Source organism: Arachis hypogaea, chromosome 20 (assembly GCF_003086295.3).
Source record: "Arachis hypogaea cultivar Tifrunner chromosome 20, arahy.Tifrunner.gnm2.J5K5, whole genome shotgun sequence".
Taxonomy (NCBI): Eukaryota; Viridiplantae; Streptophyta; class Magnoliopsida; order Fabales; family Fabaceae; genus Arachis; species Arachis hypogaea.
The window spans coordinates 143,537,535-143,563,549 of record NC_092055.1 but is presented as its reverse complement, the minus strand read 5'-3'; the positions used below and the strand labels follow the sequence as shown (position 1 = coordinate 143,563,549).

At 35.1% G+C, this 26,015-nt stretch overlaps 3 protein-coding genes across 3 annotated transcripts; all 3 read right to left on the bottom strand.

The window, feature by feature from the left end:
* Nucleotides 1-51: 51 nt before the first annotated feature.
* LOC112784282 (probable CoA ligase CCL6) lies at nucleotides 52-7,274 on the bottom strand. Its single transcript, XM_025827431.3, has 19 exons — nucleotides 6,741-7,274; nucleotides 5,803-5,866; nucleotides 5,273-5,365; nucleotides 5,100-5,156; nucleotides 4,885-4,933; nucleotides 4,706-4,782; nucleotides 4,570-4,609; nucleotides 4,085-4,179; nucleotides 3,830-3,994; nucleotides 3,337-3,447; nucleotides 3,128-3,215; nucleotides 2,947-3,013; nucleotides 2,791-2,866; nucleotides 2,574-2,691; nucleotides 2,244-2,489; nucleotides 1,909-2,048; nucleotides 1,102-1,284; nucleotides 606-725; nucleotides 52-347 (listed from the first exon to the last, which is right to left on the bottom strand). The coding sequence occupies exons 1-19, from the start codon at nucleotides 6,887-6,889 to the stop codon at nucleotides 300-302; spliced, it is 1,986 nt and encodes a 661-aa protein (XP_025683216.1). The 5' UTR covers nucleotides 6,890-7,274; the 3' UTR covers nucleotides 52-299.
* A 4,000-nt stretch (nucleotides 7,275-11,274) lies between these two features.
* On the bottom strand, nucleotides 11,275-12,625 carry LOC112786627 (disease resistance protein RGA2-like). Its single transcript, XM_025829993.1, has 2 exons — nucleotides 12,509-12,625; nucleotides 11,275-12,426 (listed from the first exon to the last, which is right to left on the bottom strand). The coding sequence occupies exons 1-2, from the start codon at nucleotides 12,623-12,625 to the stop codon at nucleotides 11,275-11,277; spliced, it is 1,269 nt and encodes a 422-aa protein (XP_025685778.1).
* Nucleotides 12,626-24,236: 11,611 nt separating this feature from the next.
* Nucleotides 24,237-25,175, bottom strand: LOC112786626 (putative disease resistance protein RGA3). The gene has a single exon (XM_025829992.1). It carries the CDS (start codon nucleotides 25,173-25,175, stop codon nucleotides 24,237-24,239), a length of 939 nt encoding a protein of 312 aa, XP_025685777.1.
* Between the last annotated feature and the right edge of the window lie 840 nt (nucleotides 25,176-26,015).

Genomic DNA, 26,015 nt, shown 5'->3' with positions numbered 1-26,015 from the left:
AATAAAGTAAAGTAAAAGAAACTGATTTTTCAAGGGAAGGGAATTTATAGCTTTTTGGAATTTTCAAAATAATTTTATTAATTAATATTGACAAATTACACACGTGGAATGTAGCATACAGAATTACAGACACTTAATCACTTCATAACAAGGAACGACAACTAAATTTTGTTTATCACTTGCAAAGTGTTCATTCATAAACATATATTTACAAGAAACCAAATGGCTTCTAACACAACTGGTAAAAATTACTATCAGAGCATAATGTAGGACTACAGGGTACCCTCTTGTTATATGGTTCACGCCTTTGTTCCCTTTGCTTCCTTGTATAGTTCCTCAATATGGTTCTGCGCATGTTTGTATAGTAACATTAGTTTATCAAATTAAGGCACTCAAACATCTCATTGTAATTCATAGATAGCCCTTGAATCCAGATATAAGGAAGCTAAAACCAATTTACATTTATAGGCTTGTTTAAATTCTAAATCATATCAGTATATGAAGGAGTTAAATAAATAAACAAAAAAACAAGCAAACCACTAAAAACTTGTAAGGTTTGAAGTGAAACAGAGTTATGAAATATTGATCACGGCTTGAAGACAAACCTTATAATACTTGAGCAACTGTGGTCTCTTCAACTTGAATGTTGGGGTTATTAAATCTCTCTCCATGTCAAAGGGAATTGGTTCCAAATGAACAGCCTTTAGCAGCTCAAATCCTCTAAGCTGAGAGAGTTAAAGTCAAAGATTTAATTAGTATGAACAAAATAGATTATATATATTGTTATAAATACTTAACACGAATTATGAAAGTGATTAATTATGTATATGGATTAGTGGACAAATGTATTTTTGTATTATCTTTTTCATTATTCTCTCCCCTCTTTAATAATAGGAGTATAATACAACAATTACAAAGTTTTGCACTTTGTCCTGCTTAGTAGGAGATATGATAGGGGAAAAAATAGGAATATTATGGATATGAAAAATTAATATTGTCTAAATTTATTAACAGAAAGTTATTTTTTTTCTAGAAATAATATACTATCTATTGTCATATATCAGCAGCATAGGATTAAGATGGAGAATTTCATATACATACTTGGTGTTTCTGAGCAGTGCTGTTGAGGTTATCCAATATGTATTTTCTTGCCTTCAGATTATCACATAAAGATTTATAATCTGCAGTCAAATTATGCTCAAGTGCCCAATCCTCAAGGGCCTTTCTTTCAGGAACCACCACAGCCACCAAGAATGACTCAAAACTATTTCCATACACCCAAATCTGCATCCGGAAGGAAATTTGTAATCCATATTTAACAACATAAGTTTAGTTAGGGGTGAGCACGGGTAGCGGGTACCCGATTACCCGTCCGAACCCGAACCGAACCAATTAAATTGGTTCTGAAACCAACGGGTAATCGGGTCCAATCCGAACCAAACCGATGGCTTTTGTTAGTGGGTTCGGGTATCGGTTTTGGGGGTGCGGAACCCGAACCAACCCACGAACCCGATGTTTAGACAATGATTATTCATTATTAATATGTTTTGTATTTGGTGTTTAACATGTTTGGATTATTTCTATTGATGTTACATGTTTATTGTACTTGTTGAATTTTTAAGACAAAAATTTGGTTTGTTTTTATGAATTTCAAAGTTATCGAGTACCCAATTACCCGAACCGAACCAATCTGTTCTTAATCAGTTTGGTTTGGTTCGAGTACATGTACAAAAAAATACAAATCCGAACCAAACCGAACCAATTATATTTTGATCGGTTCGATTCTAATTTTACCATAAACCCGAACCAAACCGACCCTTACTCCGTTTAGTAATTGAGAAGAATTACAATGCCATATTATATATATGCAATTAAGTGTTGATTCTGTGAGTTTATATAGAAACACACCGAAGTTATAAGAGGGCATTGCAGATACTTGTTCTCTATGCTCTCCACAGCAATATATTCTCCTTGAGATAACTTAAAGATGTTCTTTTTTCTATCAATGATTTTCATTGCTCCATTTGGTTGCCACTCTCCAATGTCACCTGCAATGATTTCCAAATCAAGCCTTTAATATTGCATTTAGAGTTTGAGTTATTAGTTATAACTCTTGCACTGATTTATTAATTAAATGACAAGTCACTAGTTAGTCACTTTAGTCAACTCTGAGAGCAACTAAGAATTTCTTGCATTTAGAGGCAATGTAACAGGTTTTAATATTCTACATAGTTAACATTTACCTGTATGAAACCAACCATCAACCATAACCTCATGAGTAAGATCTTGACGCTTGTGATAACCAGAGAACAAGCTAACACCTCTGAGGCAAATTTCTCCACGTGGCACACCGGAAAGTGCATCATATCCCATCTCAGGCACTGATTCAAGCCTTGCTTCAATGGTTGTCATGGGGATTCCAACAGTTCCTGTCATTGAATACACATCACCTATTGCTGTGAAACACCCAGCACAGCTTTCAGTAAGACCTGTCATATCAAAATGAATACACAATCATCAACAATTTCATCTCTATTCAAAGACACTGAAAGATTAAATATCAAAGTTGATACCATATCCTTGTGATAATGTAGATCCACTAGTGACCCTCATAAACTCCTCAACATGTCTAGGCAAAGGAGCAGCTCCTGATAACAAGATTCGAACTCGTCCACCTAATGCTTGTTTTGTCTACCAATTATTCAAACCAATAATGTATTAGCTTTTTAATTCAATCTTTCATGAGTTTTCTATCTTGCTAGTAAAGTATTGATTAAGTTTAAAGCATACCTTATCAAACACAAGCTTATCAAACAAAGGTGCTGCTTTGTGTTGTGGAAGACCCTTCTCTAGATTTCTCAACTTGCTGTTGTTAGAGTCAAGATTAGTTTACATATGAATAGGTAGTTAAAACTGTCATAGAGATTAATTAGTGATAAAACATACTAGTTATATGCATAATGAAACAATGCACTTTGCAGTGCTCCTCCAGAGGAAACCTTGTTGTTTATACCTTCAATTGCAAAATAAAAAAGGAAAGAGGAGCTTAGAATGAAAAAAAAAATAAAAAATACTTGGAGCATTATTTTCATATATGATAATATCACAGAAGAAGAGAATTAATTACCAGCATAAATACGGTCAAAAACTCTAGGGACACCACAGAATATGGTTGGTTTTAGTGTCTGAATATCTTCCAACAGAAACCTAACATCCTGCAATATTTAGTTTGAAAAATTCAAAACTATGCATTAAAAAGTATATAACATAAGATGGAAACTATATTAAATTAAACCAAATTAAATTTCATGAAGTTAATATGGAAGTCTTTCTCACCCCTTGCCAAAATCCTATTGAAGAGTTCTTGTGGATGCAATAAGTTTCCATTATCTGGTCATATACATGTGCAAGAGGAAGAAAGGAGAAGTACACATCCTCCTCTGTTGCCTACAAATATTCCAATATCACAATTTTCTTTAATTGTCATAAATATGAGAAACATGATACATGACAGAGTACAATGGCGTCGTTTGATTCATGTAGCCGACCCCACTTAGTGGGACAAGGCTTTGTTGTTGTTGTTGTTGTTGTTATTGTCATAAATATGAGAAACTCAACCTTGTCTGGTGACTTATATTCGGTCAAAATCGAGTCGATCTGATGTGTAATACAAAATAACTCGAATATTTGAGTGACTTATTTTGAATTGTACAACAGATTGACTCATATTTATGCTACAATTTGAGTATATCCTAAGAGGTAATAACTTTTTGTAACAGAAGAAGATTAAGATGCTAATGAAGTAAGAATAAAAATTCTTATAGCATACCACTCTGTCTGTTAGTGAAATTATTTGGTCAATAGACAAGACTTCAGCCATGAAAGCTTCATTCTTGATGACAACACCTTTGGGATCTCCAGTTGTTCCACTTGTGTACATTATTGTGCAAATATCAGTCTTCTTTTTTGATGGTAGATCACAGTCCAAACTTCCCTGATAGACAAAGACAAAAAATAGTAGATTAAGTTATTGCAAAAAATTATGAAAGAATACTCAATGTGATTATAAAGCATGTTTCTATACCAAGTGTAGAAACTCTCCCCATGTCAAGCAACATGTTCCGAATTTCTCAGCTTCCTTCTTTTGTGTGCTTGAAACACTTCCAAAGCTCACAATAGCTACACCATTATTATATTAATTCACCAACTGAATGAGGAAAAACACTTAGAGAAAAGGACAAATAGGTCCCTAACCTTTTGCTCCGCGGACATTTTCGTTGCTGATCATTGAAAAATACTTTTAAGTGCCTGACTTTCACAAAACTTGGACGGATCAGTCCCTAACGGAGACATTTGGACGGATTAGTCCCTGAAGGAGGCATTTGAACGAAGGGATTGATCCGTCCAAGTTTTGTGAAGGTCAGCGACTTAAAAGTATTTTTCAATGGTCAGGGACAAAAATGTCCGCGGGACAAAAGGTCAAGGACCTATTTGTCCTTTTCTCAAACACTTAATAATCTAACTAGCTAGGAATCATTAAGGTTTAATATAGAAATATGTTCAACCTACTTTTGAGATTTGAACAGCACCTTTCAAGACAAGACAAAATCTGCACAAACATGAAATCAAAATTGACATTATTCTAAGTTTCTACTCCAAATAAATTATTGTGCTAGCTAGGGAAAAAAAAAAAAAAAAAACTTACAGATGGAATCTTATTTTCTTGTACAAATGCTATTGAAACTTCGGCATGATTTATGATAAACTCCACTGCATTAGGACCTGTTAGGCATTATAATTCCATGTTATATGTAAGAGAAACTAATCAACTATGTTACACAAATTGATACATATTCTATAATTCTAAGGAAGGAAAAATCATACCGAGGGTATCATATAATGGAACATATGTTACTGCATGGCTATTGCAAGCCTACAAAACAGGGTGAAAATAAAATTGAATCAAGTTATATATCTTGTTGGAATAATCAACAAGGTATATTATACATAACACTCTTTTATCTCTAAATATATAATTGTATATTCTAATTTCTCTTTGATAAAATGTGAATAATATTACAATTTACAAAGTCCTATACCTCCATTGCAATAATCCATTCAGGGCAATTGGATCCATAAATGCCACAACGATCACCCTTAGAGTGAAAAAAAAAAAAATCAAAAAAATAGTTAGATTATTAATTCACATTTAATGATTTACAATACAAAATATCAAGCACATTATAAGAGCAATAAAATGTTGCATACTCACAGGATTAACCCCTAGGCTTCTCATGGCAGAACCCATTTGGATAGAAGCATCATAAACCTCTTGATATGTCAGCCATGCATAGGGACCTGCCTCCTAATAATTCACCTCAATTTTCTCAGTATATTCTAAGGGTTAACAAAAATAACAGAATTTTTTTTAGGTTTAATTACTCTGTTGGTCTCTATAGTTTCGTGAAATTTTCAATTAGGTCCCTATACTTTTTTTCTTTTTAATTGGGTCCCTGCACCAAATTTTTTTTTCAATTAAGTCCCTCTTAGTAGTAATTGGCTTAATTTTATAGGGACCCAACTAAAAAGAAATTGATACAGAGACTTAAATAAAAGGAAAAAAAAGTGTAGGGACCCAATTTAAAAAAAAATTTGGTGCAAGGACTCAATTAAAAGAAAAAAAAGTATAAGGACCTAATTGAAAATTTTGCGAAACTATAGGGACTAGCAGAGTAATTAAACCTTTTTTTTATTAGGTGAAATCGATTACATAAATTACACAAATTCATAGACTTATAGTACCTTGGATTCTGTTTTCTGACGCCGGCCGAGCATTCGACAGTTGGGATTCCTCTTAACAGAGTCCCTGCCAAAAGGAAACATTAAAAACTGCTAAGGAAAGTTCTAAAACCAAATATTACCATTATACTGTTTGTTCCATGAATCTTCTTCAAATAAACTGCTATACTTGTTATGTTAATCTTGTTTTCAATCAAAACAAATTCATTATTTATTTGGCAACCATTGTTTAATCTGGATAGATTAGAGAATCATTATTAGAATGAAATAGCATTTAATTGATAAATTGATGTATTAAAATCAAGAAATTAAGGATATATAAAACTAACGTGTGCATTGATACAGACTAGTTAATTAAAGCCAGTAACACATGTTAAGTAACATTAGCATATGCGGCTATTATATGGATTGTGATTTGGTCAGTGTGATAATTACATTGTGCAATTACAAATGATCTAAAACTGAATACTAATACAGAACAAGCTCATTTTGAAACAATTAATCACCCTTTTAATAAAAAAAAAGCATTATTTTGTTCAAAGCTACAAATGGAAAAGCTTATTATGCAAGGATGCATGATAAATTATATTCATTTCCATAATTCTATGTTAAAATAAGTCTTCACTAACAAATATACTAATAACATAATCTAAAAGTAGAATATATAGTGTAGAAAAATAAAATGTTTAAGTTTTAAAGTATTAAGATATTGTATTCTAAATTTAAAGAGTGTTATTAAGACATATTTGGATATTTTCTTTAAGAAAGAAACATGGAAAAAACAAGAGACGTAAAAACTCGATATTTTCGATATTTTTTTAAAAGACAATAACACAAATACAATTTTTTTTTTTTTTGTACCATAAATAAAAAACTTGTGTATTTTTTATAATTCCTAAAAACTAATGAAAAAAAAGAATGGTATAAAAGAAGAAAGTGACCTGAAGAAGTCCCAAGGTGAATGTAACTGAGGAGGTACTTGCAAGAGAGAATCTTTGGCATATATGCATCTATACACAGCTCCTACTGAGGGCTTTCCATTACTTGCTTCTCTTCCTTCCTCAACTTTCACAGTATAAACCTCTGCCATTCTCAATAATAACAATGTTCACTGCACTGCACTGCAGGTTACTGATTTGATTCAGAAACTCTATGTATTTTTACTGCCTTGCAGGTCTATAACACACAACACAAGTGGGGTTTTATGGGGCAATAATTGTGTCATAAATAAAGAGAGAGAGGTTGTTGCATCTTAGCTTGCATGTGAGTATCTGTGACAGTAAGAGAAAAGTGTTAGGAGAGTTGGTTGAGCCAATCCTATGCAATAAATTCACAACCTAAATTACTTATGGGACAGGTTACTCTCTAGTCTCTCTACCTTTATATATATATAACAGTTTTTTCCAGCTTTGATTTTATTAATCACTCTCTCAAAATCTTAATTTTGTCTTTTCCTATAGATGTTGCATGTTTTCTTCAATTCATGACTAGTTCTCCATATCCTCTATTTATATACTTGATTGTTATGTGCTAATGGCTGTGAAAGTTTGGTGAAGCTTATCACCCTAATTATGTGATTATCCCAATATACAAATTAATAGGGGTGTCCATGGATCGGATCGTATCCGCAGATTTGCGGTAAATATCCGCATTCGATCCGAAAATTGCGGATACGATCCGATCCGCAAATTGATCGGATCGGATCGCGGATATCTGTTCTACATCTGCGTACCCGATCCGCGGATCCGCACTATAATAATTAAAAAATTAATAAATATATATATATGTTTGGTATTATATTTACTTGTTTGTATGTTTTAGTTAGTAATTATTATTCATATATTGTATTATTTTATTTTTGTTATTTAGAGAGAGTTTGATTAAAAATATTTTAGGAATAAATAAGTTTAAAAGTATGAAAGAAATATTTTTATCGAATTCTTTTACATAGAAATATGATTAAAAAGAGAAGATTTAATTATGCGGATATATCCGATATCCGATCCGACACTAAAAAGTGCGGATATCATATCCGATCCGATCCGATGAAAATTGTGCGGATCGGATCGAATTTTCGGCCATATCCGATCCGATCCGATCCGCGAACACCCCTACAAATTAATTTACTCTTATCCACCTTTTAATTTAGAGATATTTAACCACATGGCTTCCCAACAATGCACCCTGAAATCCTGCAAGAAAACCAGCTAATTTAGTGCTATACAATTATACATACTGCATGTATAATTAACAAGCATGAAAGGTATAGTACATAATACAGAGAGGGGCCATAAGCCCATAACATAATTAATAATCCTTAAGAAAAGTAAACATAATATAGGTACCCAATATTGCCGGCTATTATTCTGCATGTTTTAATTAGTTTGAGAATTTCAGCACACACATATTGTCAAAACTTTCTTGCATCATCATAATGCTTATTATTATTTGTAGTGTAGTGTGTGCCAAAATTTTGTCCCTACCATGCTACCTATTAATTATTCTTCATTCTTCAACATGTTCTCCCATGCTATTATTAGTAGCTTCTTCAACCACTATAATTTCTTAAAGGTCCGGAAGATTTGCATATATATATAGGACAATTATTCATGCATGCAGTTGGGAATTGGTGTAACAAAATTGTTTTTCTTTTAATTTTTCTTGCTATTATAATTATTAATTTAATATTTTTCATTTAATTAGAACTAATATACAAGAATTAAGGAAATTAAAATTAAAACTTAATTGTGATGCATACTTATTAGATTAAAATGCCCTTGTTTAATTCTATGGGAGCCACTCACATAAAGATACTTAAAACGTCTTTTTTTAAAGACATTTTTAATAATCAAAATTCAATTTATATAATCGATTAAACTGTGTTATTTTTGTTAAAATAGGCCAAACAAATGGGTTTGATCGAAAAATTGATAAACCAAATCTTAAACCGATTTAAATTAATATTTTTTATAAAAATAACTATAATACCCCTGTTATAGAAAATGACTTTATATATATATAAAAAAAACTCTAAATCATAACCCTTCTCTTTTCTCTGTGTCGTCATAGGATTAGAATTTAGGATTTTCAAAATTAAAGAGTATTTCAGTCATTTTTTATAATAAGAATATTATAGTTATTTTCTATAAAAAAAGAATATTAATTTAGGTCGGTTCAAGATTTAGTTTATCAATTTTTCGGTCAAACTAATTTATTTGGTCTAATTTTGACAAAAATAACACAGTTTGATTGATTATATAGATTAAATTTTAATTATTAAAAAACGTCTTTAAAAAAAAGGTGGAAACTCAGGTGCAGTCGAATACTTGAGAGCTGTTAGATGATTTGACTGATTTAACTAAATTTTCATCTAACGACTCTTAGATATCAACTTCACGTGAAGTCGACTCCACATGAATTTTTACCTTAAAAAAAAAAGACGTTTTAAGCATCTTTATGTGAATGGTTCCTTAATTCTATACTAAACTATTTAGTTACTGATGTGTAATTAAAACAAAATTAGAAAAATAATAATTACTTTGTTAATATGTGAAAATGATAAACATAAAATAAAGTAATTGTGAGACTAATTAATGTAGGACTAATATGACGAAAGGAAAATTTGCTATAGTAATGTAGATGGTTAAACAGATCTTAATTAATTGAATAGTACGACAAGGAAATTTGCTACATAAGTTTGACATTTTGGAAAAACAGATCATATGATTTCTAACCAACCAATAAATTAAGATGTTGGAGACAGCCAATTTTCTTGTTTGGCAATCTAAATGGTTGGATAATTAGATTATGTTTACCATGTCATTCCTTCTTAAGTTGCAAAGTCTTCACGCCAATGAAATAAAATTTAAAAAGAAGGAAAAATTAAAGAATATATTAATAAGCATATTATTCTTGATATGCACTTTATAAGTTTAAATTATACCGACTAAGTCAAGCTTTATTACAAGAAATAGAGACAATTTTAATACATCAAATTGTGGCAAATTGAAAATATGTTGAGAAAATACTCAGTTTGGTCCCTTAAGTTACACTCGAGCCTCAATTTAGTTCTTGAAGTTTTAATTGCCTCAATTTAGTCTCTGAACTTTTCAAATTTTAATCACGTTAGTCCTTACAGTGGTTTCCGTACAGTGGTTTCCGTCACAGAGTTAATTGAAAAGTTTGGGGACTAAATTGAGGCAATTAAAACTTTAAGGACTAAATTGAGGCTCGAGTGTAATTTTAGGGACTAAATTGAGTATTATTCAAATATGTTACGTAATTACAAGTCACACCTAACTTTCTGTGCTACTTTAATGCTCCATACAACATTAATCATGCATGTATTTATCTAGGCATGCATAGGCCATGCAATGATCGATATAAATATATAATGACATATCTTGCACAAAAAATCTTATACGAAAGGTATTATTTTTATTTCTTTTTAGGGAAATAATTCTATGACTAATGTTAGATGTATTTATTTGTGGATCCATCATTTCATTTTTATATATAAATATAGAATTAAGTGTGAGTTTTATTTGTGTGAAATTTACATTTCATAATATAGTGATGAGTTGATAACTTTGTTAACACGTGACGCAAATAACCTATTTTAATAGCTCTGTTTTTCTTTTTTCCGTTCACTAATAACAATTCATTTTTAAATCTTATTTATTCCTAAATAATTGGGATTTTTATAAAATTTAGACAGCGTTAATTAACATAATATCCTAAAAGATAGTCTACTGAGCATTTAATTTGTGCTTTTTTTTTTAATCAAAGATAGGAGACTCGAACCCGCAACCTCTTAATTGAATATGGAAAGACTATGCCATTTGAGTTATAACTCATTGGCTCATTTAATCTGTGCTTGCTAGAGAAGAAAGATTAAAAAAAATAACGGTTTTCTTGAATATCTCTTATTCAAAGACTTATCTAAGATGATAAAATAAAATAAGAGGAATACTAGGAGCCAGTAATTTTGGTGTTTTGTAACCATCAATTGGTCATCAATAGTGTTTTTAATGGTGTGAGATTACATCTAATGGTAGGAGATCACTCACTTTTGTTTTGATGGTTAAGTGCTGGTCAGAAAATACACAAGTTGCTGGCCCCGTAGACTTTTCCATAAAATAAAATTGCAACAATGTGGAATGCAAAGAATGGGGCAAAATAACTTACATACTCTTTTTCAGTATTTTCTGTTGTTTGGATTTTGTGAAGGAAAAGTTGAAAACAATAAAATCCTGTTTTTTGTTTTCATCTCCTGTTTTCACTTTTTCGTTCCTAAAATCCAAACAACAGAAAATACTAAAAATGAAAACAGAAAATAAAAACGCAAACTAAACGCACTGAAGTCTTCAGTTTTCAGTTTTCACATTGCCAAATCATAAGATTTCACATTAGAGCTATCACAGGGTTGAGATGTTCTTCAGTTGAGGTAGATGAAATGGATTTCCTTCAATGTTGTCACCAAAATATATCCTCATAATCAATCTCAACTTTAGGGATGGACTGTATCTTGTTCCAATCTTCACCTTCATGAACTCTGCATCTTTCCTTCAGAACAGAACAGTCTATGATGATTAGACATTCCAGTGAATCCGGTAAACCTTCTGCTGGTAAGCATTGAAGCTTGGGACATTGAGAAATCTCTAAGCTCTCAAGTCTTGTAAGATAATGAAGTGAAGGAAGAAAGTTCAAGCTTGGACAATCTATTACTGTAAGATGAGTGAGGTTAGGCATATCCCCTGCTTTCAAATCCTTCCATTGTTGCAAGTTCTGCAGATTATGAAATGTAAGAGACTGCAAAGATGGAAAACTGTTTGGACCTTGGGACTCATCATCCACGCGTGTCAAATCATGCATCTCTTCCACATAAAGATGTTTAAGCATTGGAAGCTGGCCAAGAGAAGGGAATACTTTACAATAACGACAATTTTGCAAAAGAATTCTCTCAATCCTGCAAAATGTTGGGTTTCCCAACCAACTTGGAAACATAAAACCACCATAACCTGTTATAGTTAACCATTTGATCCTATTATGAGGTTGAAGACCAGCCAAGATTTGTTGCTCTTCTAGGCCATCTTTAAACTCATTCCATTGCAACTCCAAGCCTTCCAAGCATGGCTTTTGTTCTAACTTAGCCGCGACGGCTTCTCTCATATTAGTCACATTTTCAAGATTGACTATACATATGGACCCATGAAGGAATCTCATGTCTTTAAGCTCTTCTATGCATTGTCCTTTCTCTTTGCCTACGATGAACGCCGATAAGGTTTGAAGGTTTGTTAACTTTCCAAATTCCTTTGGCATAGAACTAATTTGGCGTTTTATGTCCAATTCAAGGTGCCTGAGGTTGGTAAGATTTTTCATCTTTTTAGGCAACTGAAGTAGTTTGAAGCAGTTGTTGAGCATAAGTATCTCTATCCCATTTAAATCTGTTACTGATTCAGGCAGCTTCTCAACATGAGTTTCCGAGACATCAAGGTGTCGGAGGTGTTTCAAAGTTCCAATTGAGTTAGGCAGCTCACTAATATTGGAAAAGCTCAAATTCAGCACCCTTATGTATCTGAGATTCAGAAAAAAACTCATAAGGGATTTGATCCATTTGGCACACACCTTGAGACAACAGAATGAAAGTTCTCAGACGACCACACTTAAGGAAAGCCTTCAGACTTTCTACCTTAATGTCTTTACATACCAAAGATGAATGTCTGACACATCTCAAATCACCCCATGGCAATGACTTGCCATCCTCCATTCTAAGACAAGCTTCATCAGAAACAAACTGAGCAAGGTCATGAATGAGCTTGTGCATTTTATACACTGGCTGATTTTGAAGATCTTGGTGTGAACATTGAAAGAAGGACCTTTGAAATAATATATCAAAATACTGTTTGCCAATGTCTTCAGCTCTTCTTGTTCCTCTTGGTTGAACAAAGCCTTCTGACACCCACAATTGGACCAAATCATCCTTCTTGAATTCAAAACTTGCAGGAAAAATAGAGCTGATGAGTTTGGAAAACTCTAAACTAAATTGATGATGATCAAACATTATTAACAGCAAAATTATTAAGCTAATCTTGGTTAATGTGTTAATTAAAATAATTTTGTTGTGCAGGATTAATATTGGGCCGAAAACAAATTTATTGTGCCAGCCCAAAATTTCACTCAGCCTTGGTTTTAATAACAAAAAATGAATGTGGCTGATTTAATGTTACTTGGGCCAAATAATTTTGATTGCTCTAAGCCCAAGTGTGTTACATGCCTTCCATTTGTTTTATGCATGCTCCAAGTTTTATCAGGAAAGCAAATGTTATTAATGGGCCAAGATCAAATTGATTATAGCAACCAAGCCCAATTCCATGAGTGTTACTCATGCCTTGTCCGAATCCATGAAGCAAAGAATAACAAATTCTCAAATGCTTCCAACGGATTCCATTACTCTTCCTGAAAGGATTTCAAAGCCAATTTAAACATTGGGAATATAAGCAAGAGAGAGAAGATTGATTTGACTAAAGGGCATCATTGCTACACGCCAACTAAGGGAAGCAAAAGCAAGATATTCTTCAATTAATTAGTTTAACCACTATTGCTTTTCTTCAGACTCTTTCTTCTCTCTCACTTCTTTCTCTCTTCGGTTATTACACAGGAAACATTGGTAGCCATGGAAGCAAAAATAAGCTACCGAAAGGAAGAGAAAGCAAGCCTAAAGACCATCACAATGATGGCAAGAAAACATACTAAAATAAAAATGAGCTGTGGCTGAGATTGTCACCATTTATGGACAGATTTGGTGAGGTAATCTTGGCTTCTCCATGCTCAAAAAGGAAGAAGAAGATTCGGCCAGCTGGAGGAGATTCTTGAAGCATGGCTTGTCTTCGATTCTGCTCAACCACCACAGGAAGTAGCTAGAGTGGCGAAGTGATGGTTGAAGGCAGAGATTGAAGCAGATGAAGTCATCATCATCATGAAGCATCAAGGGCCAGAATTTCATCTTGGAGAGCAAGCCAAGGATGGAGAGCTCGGATTGATGAAGGGTGATGATCAAGAAAGGACTAGAGGTAATTGCATGTTGGTTAATGCATGGTTATCTCTTCTCTCTCTATGTGGCCGAACCGGTTTTGTTGAAGGAGGAAGAAGTTGGTTCAGTTTTGGCTTCAATAAGTGGAGGCTCCCCTCTTCTATATTAAGGGTGGACAGCCATTGTTTGAAGCAAGGAGAAAATTTGAGAGTGCAATGCACAGAGTTCTCAGAGCTACCTGAGCTAACAGATTTCTCTTCTCCTTCAATGTATTCAGTTTTGTATTTTTCTGTTTAATTTTGTCATGTCTTGAGTCTCATGGTAAAAGGCAAACAGTGAGGTTTGTAATGAAAAAGCCATAGAGCGGAAAAAGGCAGAGAGTGCAAAATTGAAAGAAAAAGCCATAGATGTCTTAGAGTTCCTTTGGTCATCTATGTTGTGTTTCATGATTCTGTGGGAATCCCCTTGTAAGTTGGGTTAGCACTTTACAAGTTGTAATCTGTTGATTATAGTGAAATTCCATCATTGTTGTGATGGAGACTGGATGTAGGCTGCACTGCACTTAGCAGCCGAACCAGGATATATTGTGGTGTAATTTTCTTCCTCTCCTACTCCATTTCTGTTTTCTACTGCACAGGAGCAAAAACCAAAAATGTCTCGTGCCAAGTGACGAGACAAAATGAAAATGTCTCGTGGCTAGGGACGAGCTAAAAACAGAAAAGTCTCCTCTGAATCCAGCAAGCATTAGCAAGCAAAAAGGGGGCTAAGATTCAACCCCCCCTTCTCTTAGCCACTGAAACCATCAATTGGTATCAGAGCTTGGTCTCAAAGAGATCAAGCTTTGCAGCTTGGAGTAAAGATCCTCATGGCAGAAAATAGTGGCGCAAATGTGGTGTCTTATAATCTAACTGAAGGACAATCAAGCAACAGACCCCCTCTTTTCAATGGGAAAAATTATACCTATTGGAAGGAGAGGATGAAAATATTCATACAAGCAGTGGACTACAGACTTTGGAAGATTATTCTCGAAGGGCCTAAATATCCAACTACCACAAGTGCAGAAGGAGTTGTTTCTCTCAAACCAGAAGCAAGATGGACCGAGGAAGATAGGAAGAAGGTGGAGTTAAATGCCAAGGCAATAAATCTGCTCAATTGTGCTATCAGCTTTGAGGAGTACCGACGGGTATCAAGATGCACAACGGCAAAGGAAATCTGGGACAAATTGCAAATCACCCATGAAGGAACCACCATTGTCAAGAAGACTCGGGCAGATATGCTAAACAGAGAATATGAAACGTTTGCAATGAAGGAAGGAGAGTCCATTGATGAACTATTTGAACGTTTCAATGCTATCATTGTTGGCTTAGATGCTCTGGGAATTACACATTCTGATTCTGTGCTAGTGAGAAGAGTGTTGAGATGTCTCACAAAAGAGTGGGAGACTAAAGCTTTAATTATTTCTGAGAGTAGTAGCTTAGACTCCATGACACTTGATGATTTGAGAGGAAATCTTCTTGCTTTTGAAAATACCTATTTGAAAAAAGATACAAAAAAGAAAGGAATTGCATTTTCTTCTGTGACTAACCCCCTGGATGATGAATCCAGTGATAACTCTTCTGAAAATGAGTTTGTTTTATTTGCAAAAAAATTCAGGAAAATGGCTAAACTCAGAGGCAAAGGCAGCAGCACAAGGAAAGTGAAGAAAGACCTCAGCAAGGTAACTTGCTACAATTGCAAGGAAATGGGGCATTTCAAATCTAATTGTCCCAAGCTGAAGAAGGAGGAAAAGCCAAAAAGAGGAAAGAAGAAAGGACTGATGGCCACATGGGAAGACTTGGAGAATGATTCTGATGATGATGATGAAGAAACCGAGACCAAGTCACAAACATGTCTCATGGCAGACCACATAGATCAGGTAGTCTTTCATAACCCTAACACTGAAGATCTCCATCTTATGATAGACCACCTTTCTGAAAAAATAAGATGTTTTCTGCTGGAAAATCAAGAACTTGAACAGCAAATTACCATTCTTAAGGCCGAAAACAGTTTTCTAAAAGAAAAAGTGAGAGAGGCCGAAACTGCTTGTGATCTTGTTGAAGAAAATAAGCAGTTAAGAGCCCAAGTTAGGAGCTGTGAAAGTAACCATTGTGTTCTTGCATATGTGGACTGTTTTAAACAAAATGAAGAGTTGCTTAAAAAGGTTAAAAGACTTGAGGAAGACTTGGCCAAATTTACACAAAGTTCTGAAAGTTTAAATCACATCTTGGCTAGTCAAAAACCTCTTTATGATAAGGCTGGGTTGGGGTTTCATAAATCTGAAAATTCACATTTTGAAAATATTGCTTCATCTTCTAATGACACAAGATTTCAAGATCCCACCTACTTTAACAAAAAGACAACTCCAAGGTTTTGTAGACTATGCAATCGGAATGGACACTTTCCCATTCAATGCTTTTTCGGTGAAAGAATGGTTGGTGACAAAGTTTATAAAATTGTTTTTGATTACAATGGCTTAGGACATAGAAGATGGTTTAACGTAAAAGGATCCAAAAAGATTTGGATACCTAAGGTTACTTAAGCATTGATTTGTAGGTGTGCCTAGCATCCAAAAGGAAGGAAAATGTGTGGTATATGGATAGCGGATGCTCTAGGCATATGACCGGAAAGGCAACCTTCTTCATAAAGCTTGATGACTATGATGGAGGACTTGTCACTTTCGGTGATGATGCAAAAGGAAAAATTGTGGCTGTTGGGAAAGTTGGTAAAAACTTTTCTTCTTGTATAAATGATGTTCTCCTTGTACATGGCTTGAAACATAATTTGCTTAGTGTTAGTCAACTTTGTGATTTGGGTTTTGAAGTTATTTTTAAGAAATCTGTTTGTTTAGTTGTGTGTGAAAAAACTGGGAATGTTCTTTTTGAAGCTAAAAGATGCAACAATGTGTATGGATTAACTCTTGAGGATTTAAAGGAACAAAATGTAACATGCTTCACATCTTTTGAATCTGAAAAATGGCTTTGGCATAGAAAGTTGGGACATGCTAGCATGTATCAAATTTCTAAGCTAGTTAAAAGAAATTTGGTTAGAGGGATCCCAAACATCAAGTTTGATAAGGATCTTACTTGTGACGCTTGTCAATTAGGCAAACAAGTAAAATCCTCTTTTAAATCAAAAGATGGAATCTCAACCAAACGGCCATTGGAAATGTTACATATTGATCTTTTTGGTCCTACTAGAACTCAAAGTTTAGGAGGTAAACATTATGGTCTTGTGGTGGTAGATGATTACTCTAGATTTGGTTGGGTACTTTTCCTTGCCCATAAGAATGATGCCTTTCATGCTTTTTCAACCCTTTGTAAGAAAATTCAAAATGAAAAGGATTTGAAAATTGCCCATTTAAGAAGTGATCATGGAAGAGAATTTGAAAATCAAGATTTTGAAAAATTCTGTGATGACTTAGGGATTTCTCACAATTTTTCATGTCCTAGAACCCCCCAACAAAATGGAGTGGTTGAAAGAAGGAATAGAAGCCTTCAAGAAATGACTAGGGCTATGTTATGTGAAAGTGAAATTCCTAAATTCTTATGGGCTGAAGCTGTGAACACAGCATGTTATATTCTGAATAGAACAATCATTAGAAAAGGGTTAAAGAAAACACCTTATGAGCTATGGAAAGGAACCCCTCCAAATCTTAAGTACTTTCATGTTTTTGGATGCAAATGTTTTGTGCTTAATAATAAAGAAAATCTTGGAAAGTTTGATCCAAAATCCTATGAAGGAATGTTTGTTGGATACTCCACCACAAGCAAGGCCTATAGAGTTTATCTCAAGGAGCATAGGACAATAGAGGAATCCATACATGTTACTTTTTGTGATTCTAACTTAATTCCCAGTATTGTGAAGGATATTGATTCAGATTGTGAAGAGGCTGGAACAAGTAAAGAAAACCCCAAAACTGTTCAAAGTGAAGAATCTGTCAGCCCGGTTTTGTCTCGTCAGATTGGAGGAGATATTTCCATTTTGTCTCCTGAACAGGCACGAGCAACTGAAACAGTGAGACCACCAGAAGATCATCAAAGTACTACACCCATCCGAAAGCCTAGAGAATGGAAATCTATGAGGGGTTATCCTCATGATTTCATCATTGGTGATCCCTCTCATGGTGTAACAACAAGATCATCCACCAAAAGACAAGCCGAACCTAGCAATCTTGCTTTCTTGTCACAAATAGAGCCCAACAATGTCAAACAAGCTCTTGACGATCCATCATGGGTTAAAGCAATGCAAGAAGAGCTTGCTCAATTTGACAAGAATGAGGTTTGGACACTAGTACCTCATCCGGATGGTAAGAAAGTTACCGGTACTAAGTGGGTATTTAAAAATAAACTTGGTGAGGATGGACAAGTTGTTCGGAACAAGGCTAGATTAGTGGCCCAAGGTTACGATCAAGAAGAGGGTATAGATTTTGATGAGTCTTTTGCTCCGGTAGCTAGAATGGAAGCAATTAGATTGCTTCTTGCCTATGCCGCCCATAAAGGTTTCAAAATGTTTCAAATGGATGTTAAGTGTGCTTTCCTTAATGGCTTTATTGATAGAGAAGTGTATGTGGCTCAACCCCCCGGTTTTGAACAAAAAGAGTTTCCAAATCATGTTTTCAAATTAACTAAGGCTCTTTATGGTCTTAGACAAGCTCCAAGAGCTTGGTATGAAAGGCTTAGTGCCTTCTTGTTGGAAAATCAATTTCAAAGGGGTACCACCGACACTACTTTATTTATCAAAGCATCTAATGATGACATACTTCTTGTTCAAGTTTATGTTGATGACATTGTATTTGGATCGGCCAACATTTCCTTGTGTGAAGAGTTTGGAAAACTCATGACTAGTGAGTTTGAAATGAGTTTAATGGGAGAGCTTACTTTTTTTCTTGGCCTCCAAATTAAACAAACTCCTAGTGGTACTTTTATTTACCAAGGAAAGTATGCAAAAGAACTTATCAAAAAATTTGGCCTAGAAAATTCCAAAGCAATGGGTACACCAATGCATCCCAACACAAAACTTGAAAAGGATGATGATGGTCAAGATGTGGATGAAACAAGGTATAGAGGAATGATAGGTTCACTCATGTACCTTACCTCCTCTAGACCGGATATTGTTCAAAGTGTGGGTGTATGTTCAAGATTTCAATCTCACCCAAAAGAATCCCATCTTACGGCTGTTAAACGCATCATTAGATACATTAAGGGAACTTGTGATTATGGCTTGTGGTATCCTAAATCTGATGAATTTTGTGCAGTAGGGTTTTGTGATGCAGATTATGCAGGAGATAGAGTGGATAGAAGAAGCACGTCCGGCATGTGTTGCTTCCTTGGAAGCTCACTCAATATGTGGTCAAGCAAGAAACAAGCCACAGTGGCTTTATCCACAGCTGAAGCGGAATACATTTCCGCATCTGCATGTTGCACTCAACTAATTTGGTTAAAAACACAATTAGAAGATTACAAATTAAAAATCAATAGTATACCCTTATTTTGTGACAATATGAGTGCTATAAACATCTCAAAAAATCCTGTTCTGCACTCTAGAACAAAGCACATTGAAATTAAATATCATTTCATTAGAGAACATGTGCAAAAGGGAACTATTGATATTCAATTTGTAAAATCTGAAGACCAAATTGCTGATATTTTTACAAAACCACTCTGTGAAGACAGATTCTGTACCTTAAGAAAAAGTTTGGGAATGTTTGATTTAAGTTTCATTGAAAATTTGTGAATTTTTTAACTCTGTTCAGTTTTGTCTCGTAGGTTTGGACGAGATAAAAACGCAAGCTTGATAGAGGAGCTCTGTTCAGGGGGAGGCAACACAGATTTAAATTCTCCTGGGCCCCACCTAATAAATTCTGACCCCACCATGGCAGTTTAGTTAGTTATTCCTTCCTTGAAAAATAAAATCACAAAATCTCTTAGATTGTCTTTTCAAATCTAGTTGTAAGATACATGTTGTCAAATCATATCTTTTCCTTCCAACTAAATCCCTTGATTCAAGGAAAAACTCCCTCTTTATCACTTTTTGAAACTTCCATTTGGATAATAACCGTGCCATTATGGTCATTAACCTCCCATCATCTCTCTCCAATCCTCATTTATTGCACCTCTAACCTCCCTTCATCCTCCTCTCATTCGGCCTTCACCCCTTCATATTCAACCCATCATTCATCCACCATGAAAAAGAAAACCGCTGTTAGGCGAAGTAGCCGAACCCCCATTCCAAAAAACCCACCTTTCTCATCACCTCCAACTCATACACATATCCATCTCCATTCTACCTCATCCTCTACTCAGTCACCTCCCTCCAAGAAAACCGAAACCATGCGCCGAAAGGTTATTGCTCAGAAAACCTCAGGGAGAGGCAAGACAGGGAAGAACAAGCAACCAAATGTTGAAGAAGATGAAGAAGCATCACAGACTACTCCACCTCCATCACCACCAAAAAGATCTACCTCTCATGCAAAAAGCTCTCACAAGAAACAGAAAACCTTTACTCTGCATGACACAAGCGAACCCCCCAATCTGGAATCTCTAGAGTTCAAAAACAAATTCCACAAAACTCATTCACATTTTGATCCTTCTCGCTTCCACTCATGTGCCTTCTATGAATTTCACAAAGACGTTCTTCTGCAGCGCAATCTCTGCCCCTCTTACTTGGTGAACCTTCCAAATCTTGCGACCAAAGGAATGAACTTTTCGTCTCTGTTTGATGCTCTGAAATGGACTCCTCTGACTCACATTCAGAAATTGGTATACCCGGGGCTGGTCCGGGAATTTTATGCAAACATGCGCTTGATTGGTGGGTCAATCCACTCTTATGTCAAGCGTGTTTACATAACCCTCACCCCTCAAACCATTGGTGCTGCTCTTGGGTATGAAGATGAGGGACCAAAGGTTTATATGGTTGATAAATGGGATGATCAAGTGGGAGTTACTCAACAAACTGTCATGCAACACATCTGTGCCAACCTGTCCGGGCTTGATGGATTAATCCCAACTCACAAATCCCTCGGCCCAGAGAACTCTCTGTTACACCGTATCATCACTCATATCATCACTCCTCAAAGTGGTTCTCATCATAGAGTAACAGTTTCTGACTCTATCATCCTCTTTGCTCTTATTACTTCCACTCCAATTTCATTTGCTTATATTATGACACGTCATATGTGGGAAGCAGTAAGAAGCACAAAAAAGGCTAATCTTCCTTATGGCATGTTTCTTACATGTATATTTGAATATTTTAAGGTTGATTTGTCTAATGAATCTGTTGAGAACAAAGTGTCACAGATTAAAGGAGGAGGAGTTTCGAACAAGAAAAGCAAGCAGTCTGTTGCCTCCGAACCCTCTCTAAGCGATTTGGAAAGCCACCCTGAACCCTCAAAGGTCACGGCATCCATCAGGGAGGCTCTCAGTGAATTCCGCAATATGTCCAAATTGATGCTAAAGTCAAGCAAGGCTGCCCGGAAATTGGCATATGCAAATGAGAAAGCCTGGAAGAAGTGCTATGAAAGGGTCGGTTTCATGATTCAAACCTTTGATGATGAAATGGGAACAGGAGATTCTGAAGATGATTCTGGTTCTGAGTTCAATGTTTCTGATGATTAGTGACTATTCCTCTACTTTTATTTGATATTGGCAACAATAGGCTCAATCCTTCTTTTGTTTTTTGTAAAGGCATGACTTGGTACTCCCTGCCGTATGATACTCTGAACAATTACTGCTTTGTTATAAATATTATGTATTGCTCATTTCTCTTGTTGCAGGTCTTCTATGTCCCTTGATGCCAAAAGGGGGAGGAAATTTAAATTCCAAAATTGAAATTGGAATGAAACAGGGGCTGGAAAAACAGGGGACAAGGGTTGAAATTTTCAAATTGAAAATTCATGATTATCCTTGTTCAAAGAAGGCATTTGGCTTATTATAATGTTTAATATATTGTGATGCTTGGCTGATTTTTGTTCTATTATGATCCTTGCTGTATGAACTGCATTTGGCATTTGGTTATTATGATGTTTGATATAATTGGCTGATTGGTTCATGTTTGATAAACCTGTTGGTTTGAAGATTTATATTTGGCAGTTCCTTTAAGATGTGTTATTTAACAACTGCCATGCTTTGATGTGCTAATATGTGTTTCGAAAATATTTTCCTTATTTTGAATGACATTGCTCTGATATCTGGACTGGAAAATATTTGGAAACTTTCTGAACAACACTGGTTTGTGTTTTGTTGATATGTGTATGTTTGAGCAGATAATCAATTTATTGATAACAAATGAGTTTTGATTATCATCACATTCTGCTCATAAATCAAGCATTCAACATTTCAAAATAAAATATGTTGAATAACATTGTTACTTGAAGCTTGATCCAATTGTTACAGGTTAAGTGCTTCCCTTGATAAAAATAGCACATATTAAGGGGGAGCCATGTGACAATTTGAAAGGGGAAGAAATTCAATCTTCAAAGGGAGTATTCTTTACTCTATCTTTAAATTTCTTTCCATTTCAATTTTAATAATGTTTGTCATCAAGGGGGAGATTGATGAGTTTGGAAAACTCTAAACTAAATTGATGATGATCAAACATTATTAACAGCAAAATTATTAAGCTAATCTTGGTTAATGTGTTAATTAAAATAATTTTGTTGTGCAGGATTAATATTGGGCCGAAAACAAATTTATTGTGCCAGCCCAAAATTTCACTCAGCCTTGGTTTTAATAACAAAAAATGAATGTGGCTGATTTAATGTTACTTGGGCCAAATAATTTTGATTGCTCTAAGCCCAAGTGTGTTACATGCCTTCCATTTGTTTTATGCATGCTCCAAGTTTTATCAGGAAAGCAAATGTTATTAATGGGCCAAGATCAAATTGATTATAGCAACCAAGCCCAATTCCATGAGTGTTACTCATGCCTTGTCCGAATCCATGAAGCAAAGAATAGCAAATTCTCAAATGCTTCCAACGGATTCCATTACTCTTCCTGAAAGGATTTCAAAGCCAATTTAAACATTGGGAATATAAGCAAGAGAGAGAAGATTGATTTGACTAAAGGGCATCATTGCTACACGCCAACTAAGGGAAGCAAAAGCAAGATATTCTTCAATTAATTAGTTTAACCACTATTGCTTTTCTTCAGACTCTTTCTTCTCTCTCACTTCTTTCTCTCTTCGGTTATTACACAGGAAACATTGGTAGCCATGGAAGCAAAAATAAGCTACCGAAAGGAAGAGAAAGCAAGCCTAAAGACCATCACAATGATGGCAAGAAAACATACTAAAATAAAAATGAGCTGTGGCTGAGATTGTCACCATTTATGGATAGATTTGGTGAGGTAATCTTGGCTTCTCCATGCTCAAAAAGGAAGAAGAAGATTCGGCCAGCTGGAGGAGATTCTTGAAGCATGGCTTGTCTTCGATTCTGCTCAACCACCACAGGAAGTAGCTAGAGTGGCGAAGTGATGGTTGAAGGCAGAGATTGAAGCAGATGAAGTCATCATCATCATGAAGCATCAAGGGCCAGAATTTCATCTTGGAGAGCAAGCCAAGGATGGAGAGCTCGGATTGATGAAGGGTGATGATCAAGAAAGGACTAGAGGTAATTGCATGTTGGTTAATGCATGGTTATCTCTTCTCTCTCTATGTGGCCGAACCGGTTTTGTTGAAGGAGGAAGAAGTTGGTTCAGTTTTGGCTTCAATAAGTGGAGGCTCCCCTCTTCTATATTAAGGGTGGACAGCCATTGTTTGAAGCAAGGAGAAAATTTGAGAGTGCAATGCACAGAGTTCTCAGAGCTACCTGAGCTAACAGATTTCTCTTCTCCTTCAATGTATTCAGTTTTGTATTTTTCTGTTTAATTTTGTCATGTCTTGAGTCTCATGGTAAAAGGCAAACAGTGAGGTTTGTAATGAAAAAGCCATAGAGCGGAAAAAGGCAGAGAGTGCAAAATTGAAAGAAAAAGCCATAGATGTCTTAGAGTTCCTTTGGTCATCTATGTTGTGTTTCATGATTCTGTGGGAATCCCCTTGTAAGTTGGGTTAGCACTTTACAAGTTGTAATCTGTTGATTATAGTGAAATTCCATCATTGTTGTGATGGAGACTGGATGTAGGCTGCACTGCACTTAGCAGCCGAACCAGGATATATTGTGGTGTAATTTTCTTCCTCTCCTACTCCATTTCTGTTTTCTACTGCACAGGAGCAAAAACCAAAAATGTCTCGTGCCAAGTGACGAGACAAAATGAAAATGTCTCGTGGCTAGGGACGAGCTAAAAACAGAAAAGTCTCCTCTGAATCCAACAAGCATTAGCAAGCAAAAAGGGGGCTAAGATTCAACCCCCCCTTCTCTTAGCCACTGAAACCATCAAGAGCAATAGGCAAAACACCTTTTCAAGCAAGCATCCAAAAGATCATAACTCAGTTTCAATGCTGGAATTACTTGACTTCGATTCTCTGGAATGTCCCATGTGTTGCTTTTCAGGATGTCATCCCACTCCATTTCATCGGATCTAAAGCGTAGGGTGCTTCCGAGAACTCTAGCTGCCAGTGGTAGCCCATCACATTTTTGTGCAATCTTGAAGCCAGTTTCCCTCAATTCTAATTGTTTGTTAGTATCATGTCTCATGTTTGAGAATGCTCTTTGTTTAAGCAATTCCCAACAATCTTCATCAGACAAAGTCTGCAAATGGTACTGGTAAGGAGAAGCAGTGGCAACAATTCTAGAAACAAGCATGCTTCGAGTCGTCACTAGTACTCTACTCCCTCGAGCAGCAACTCTCAATGGCAAGCACAACACATCCCAATTATGTTCATCCTCATCCCAGAAGCCATCTAATACTATTAAAAACTTCTTTCCGTTAAGTATTTCTTCAAGTCTCATTTGAATTGGTTCTAAAGCAGACAACTTCACCTTTTCCCTACAAGCACACTCAACAATTGACCTTGTGACTCTTTCCATGTTATACTCAACAGAAACAGATACCCAAATTTTCAAATCAAAGTTGCTATCCACATCAACATTATTGTAGACAAGTTGAGCAAGAGTAGTTTTTCCCACACCCCCCATGCCCACAATCGCAATCACTGAAAGATTCGACCTTCCCCCCATTTCCTCATCCAACAACAATTTTATAACTTCTCTCTTATCACTCTCTCTTCCAATCACAACTGACTCATCCAATAACGAACTAGTTTGAAAATTCCCTACAGTAGAACAAGGCATACCCAATTTGTGCAATTCATCTACATAGGAACCATCCATTTCCCTAGCTAACTCTTGTAGTTTATTCTGCATCTTAACCATCTGAGAGGGAATACTAAACTTAAACTTAGAAAAGACCAAGTTCCTGATCCTTGTTGGTGAAGTCAACGTTGACATCAGCAGAAGCAAGTTTTGAGATTTCCAAGGCAAGTTCATCTAGAAAGTCCTCAGCTTCATGCAAGGCATTCTGAGTGTCCCTGAGCCAAAGGTGTTGGGCCTTATTATGAGAAGAACAAGAAGATGAGTGATTAATGGCTCTAACATTGTCAACAAGAGACTGAACCTTGAAGAGTGTCCTTTCAAGCTTGTTGAGGTCGTTGTTGTCAAAACCAAAGAGAAGAGAAAGCTCTTTATGAGCAAAGCTTGTGAATCTGTCAAGGATAACCTGCAAAGAAGCAGAGACTATGCCTGTTTGAAACAGAACACTTTCCATTCTCACTCTATCTTCAACCAACTCTAATGCCAACCAAATATATATATTGAATCTATTATAACATTGCTAAATTTAGTTTATAATGTTAGTTGAATATAAAAATAGAAAATTTTTATTTTGTATTTTTTAAATAATTAAATAATATTAAATATAATAAATATTATATATTTAATTTATAAATATTAAAATAAATAATATAATTTTAGGTTATTTTCTTCTTAACATTATGATCAATATATATGATATTATTCATGGGTAGATATAGTCATATAAAAATGATAGTGGAGAATTTTACCTAACAGCATTTTAATGAATAACAGTAAAAATATTATTAAATAATTTAATATATTTATTTAATATAATATATATTAAATATCTTAAATATTACTTTTACGTGAAAACATTTCCTTCGACAGTTGATCTGTTCTCTTACTCGCGCCGTTTTCAAA

Excerpts from the sequence above, each read along its gene's own strand:
- LOC112784282 (XM_025827431.3), bottom strand. The coding sequence starts at position 6,889 with ATGGCAGAGGTTTATACTGTGAAAGTTGAGGAAGGAAGAGAAGCAAGT. Across the intron at positions 4,934-5,099 it reads AATGGATTATTGCAATGGAG|GCTTGCAATAGCCATGCAGT; the intron begins GTATAGGACTTT and ends CCTGTTTTGTAG. Across the intron at positions 2,490-2,573 it reads TACATTATCACAAGGATATG|GTCTTACTGAAAGCTGTGCT; the intron begins GTATCAACTTTG and ends TTGATATGACAG.
- LOC112786627 (XM_025829993.1), bottom strand. The coding sequence starts at position 12,625 with ATGCACAAGCTCATTCATGACCTTGCTCAGTTTGTTTCTGATGAAGCT. Across the intron at positions 12,427-12,508 it reads GTGTCAGACATTCATCTTTG|GTGTGTGCCAAATGGATCAA; the intron begins GTATGTAAAGAC and ends TGTTGTCTCAAG.
- LOC112786626 (XM_025829992.1), bottom strand. The coding sequence starts at position 25,175 with ATGGTTAAGATGCAGAATAAACTACAAGAGTTAGCTAGGGAAATGGAT.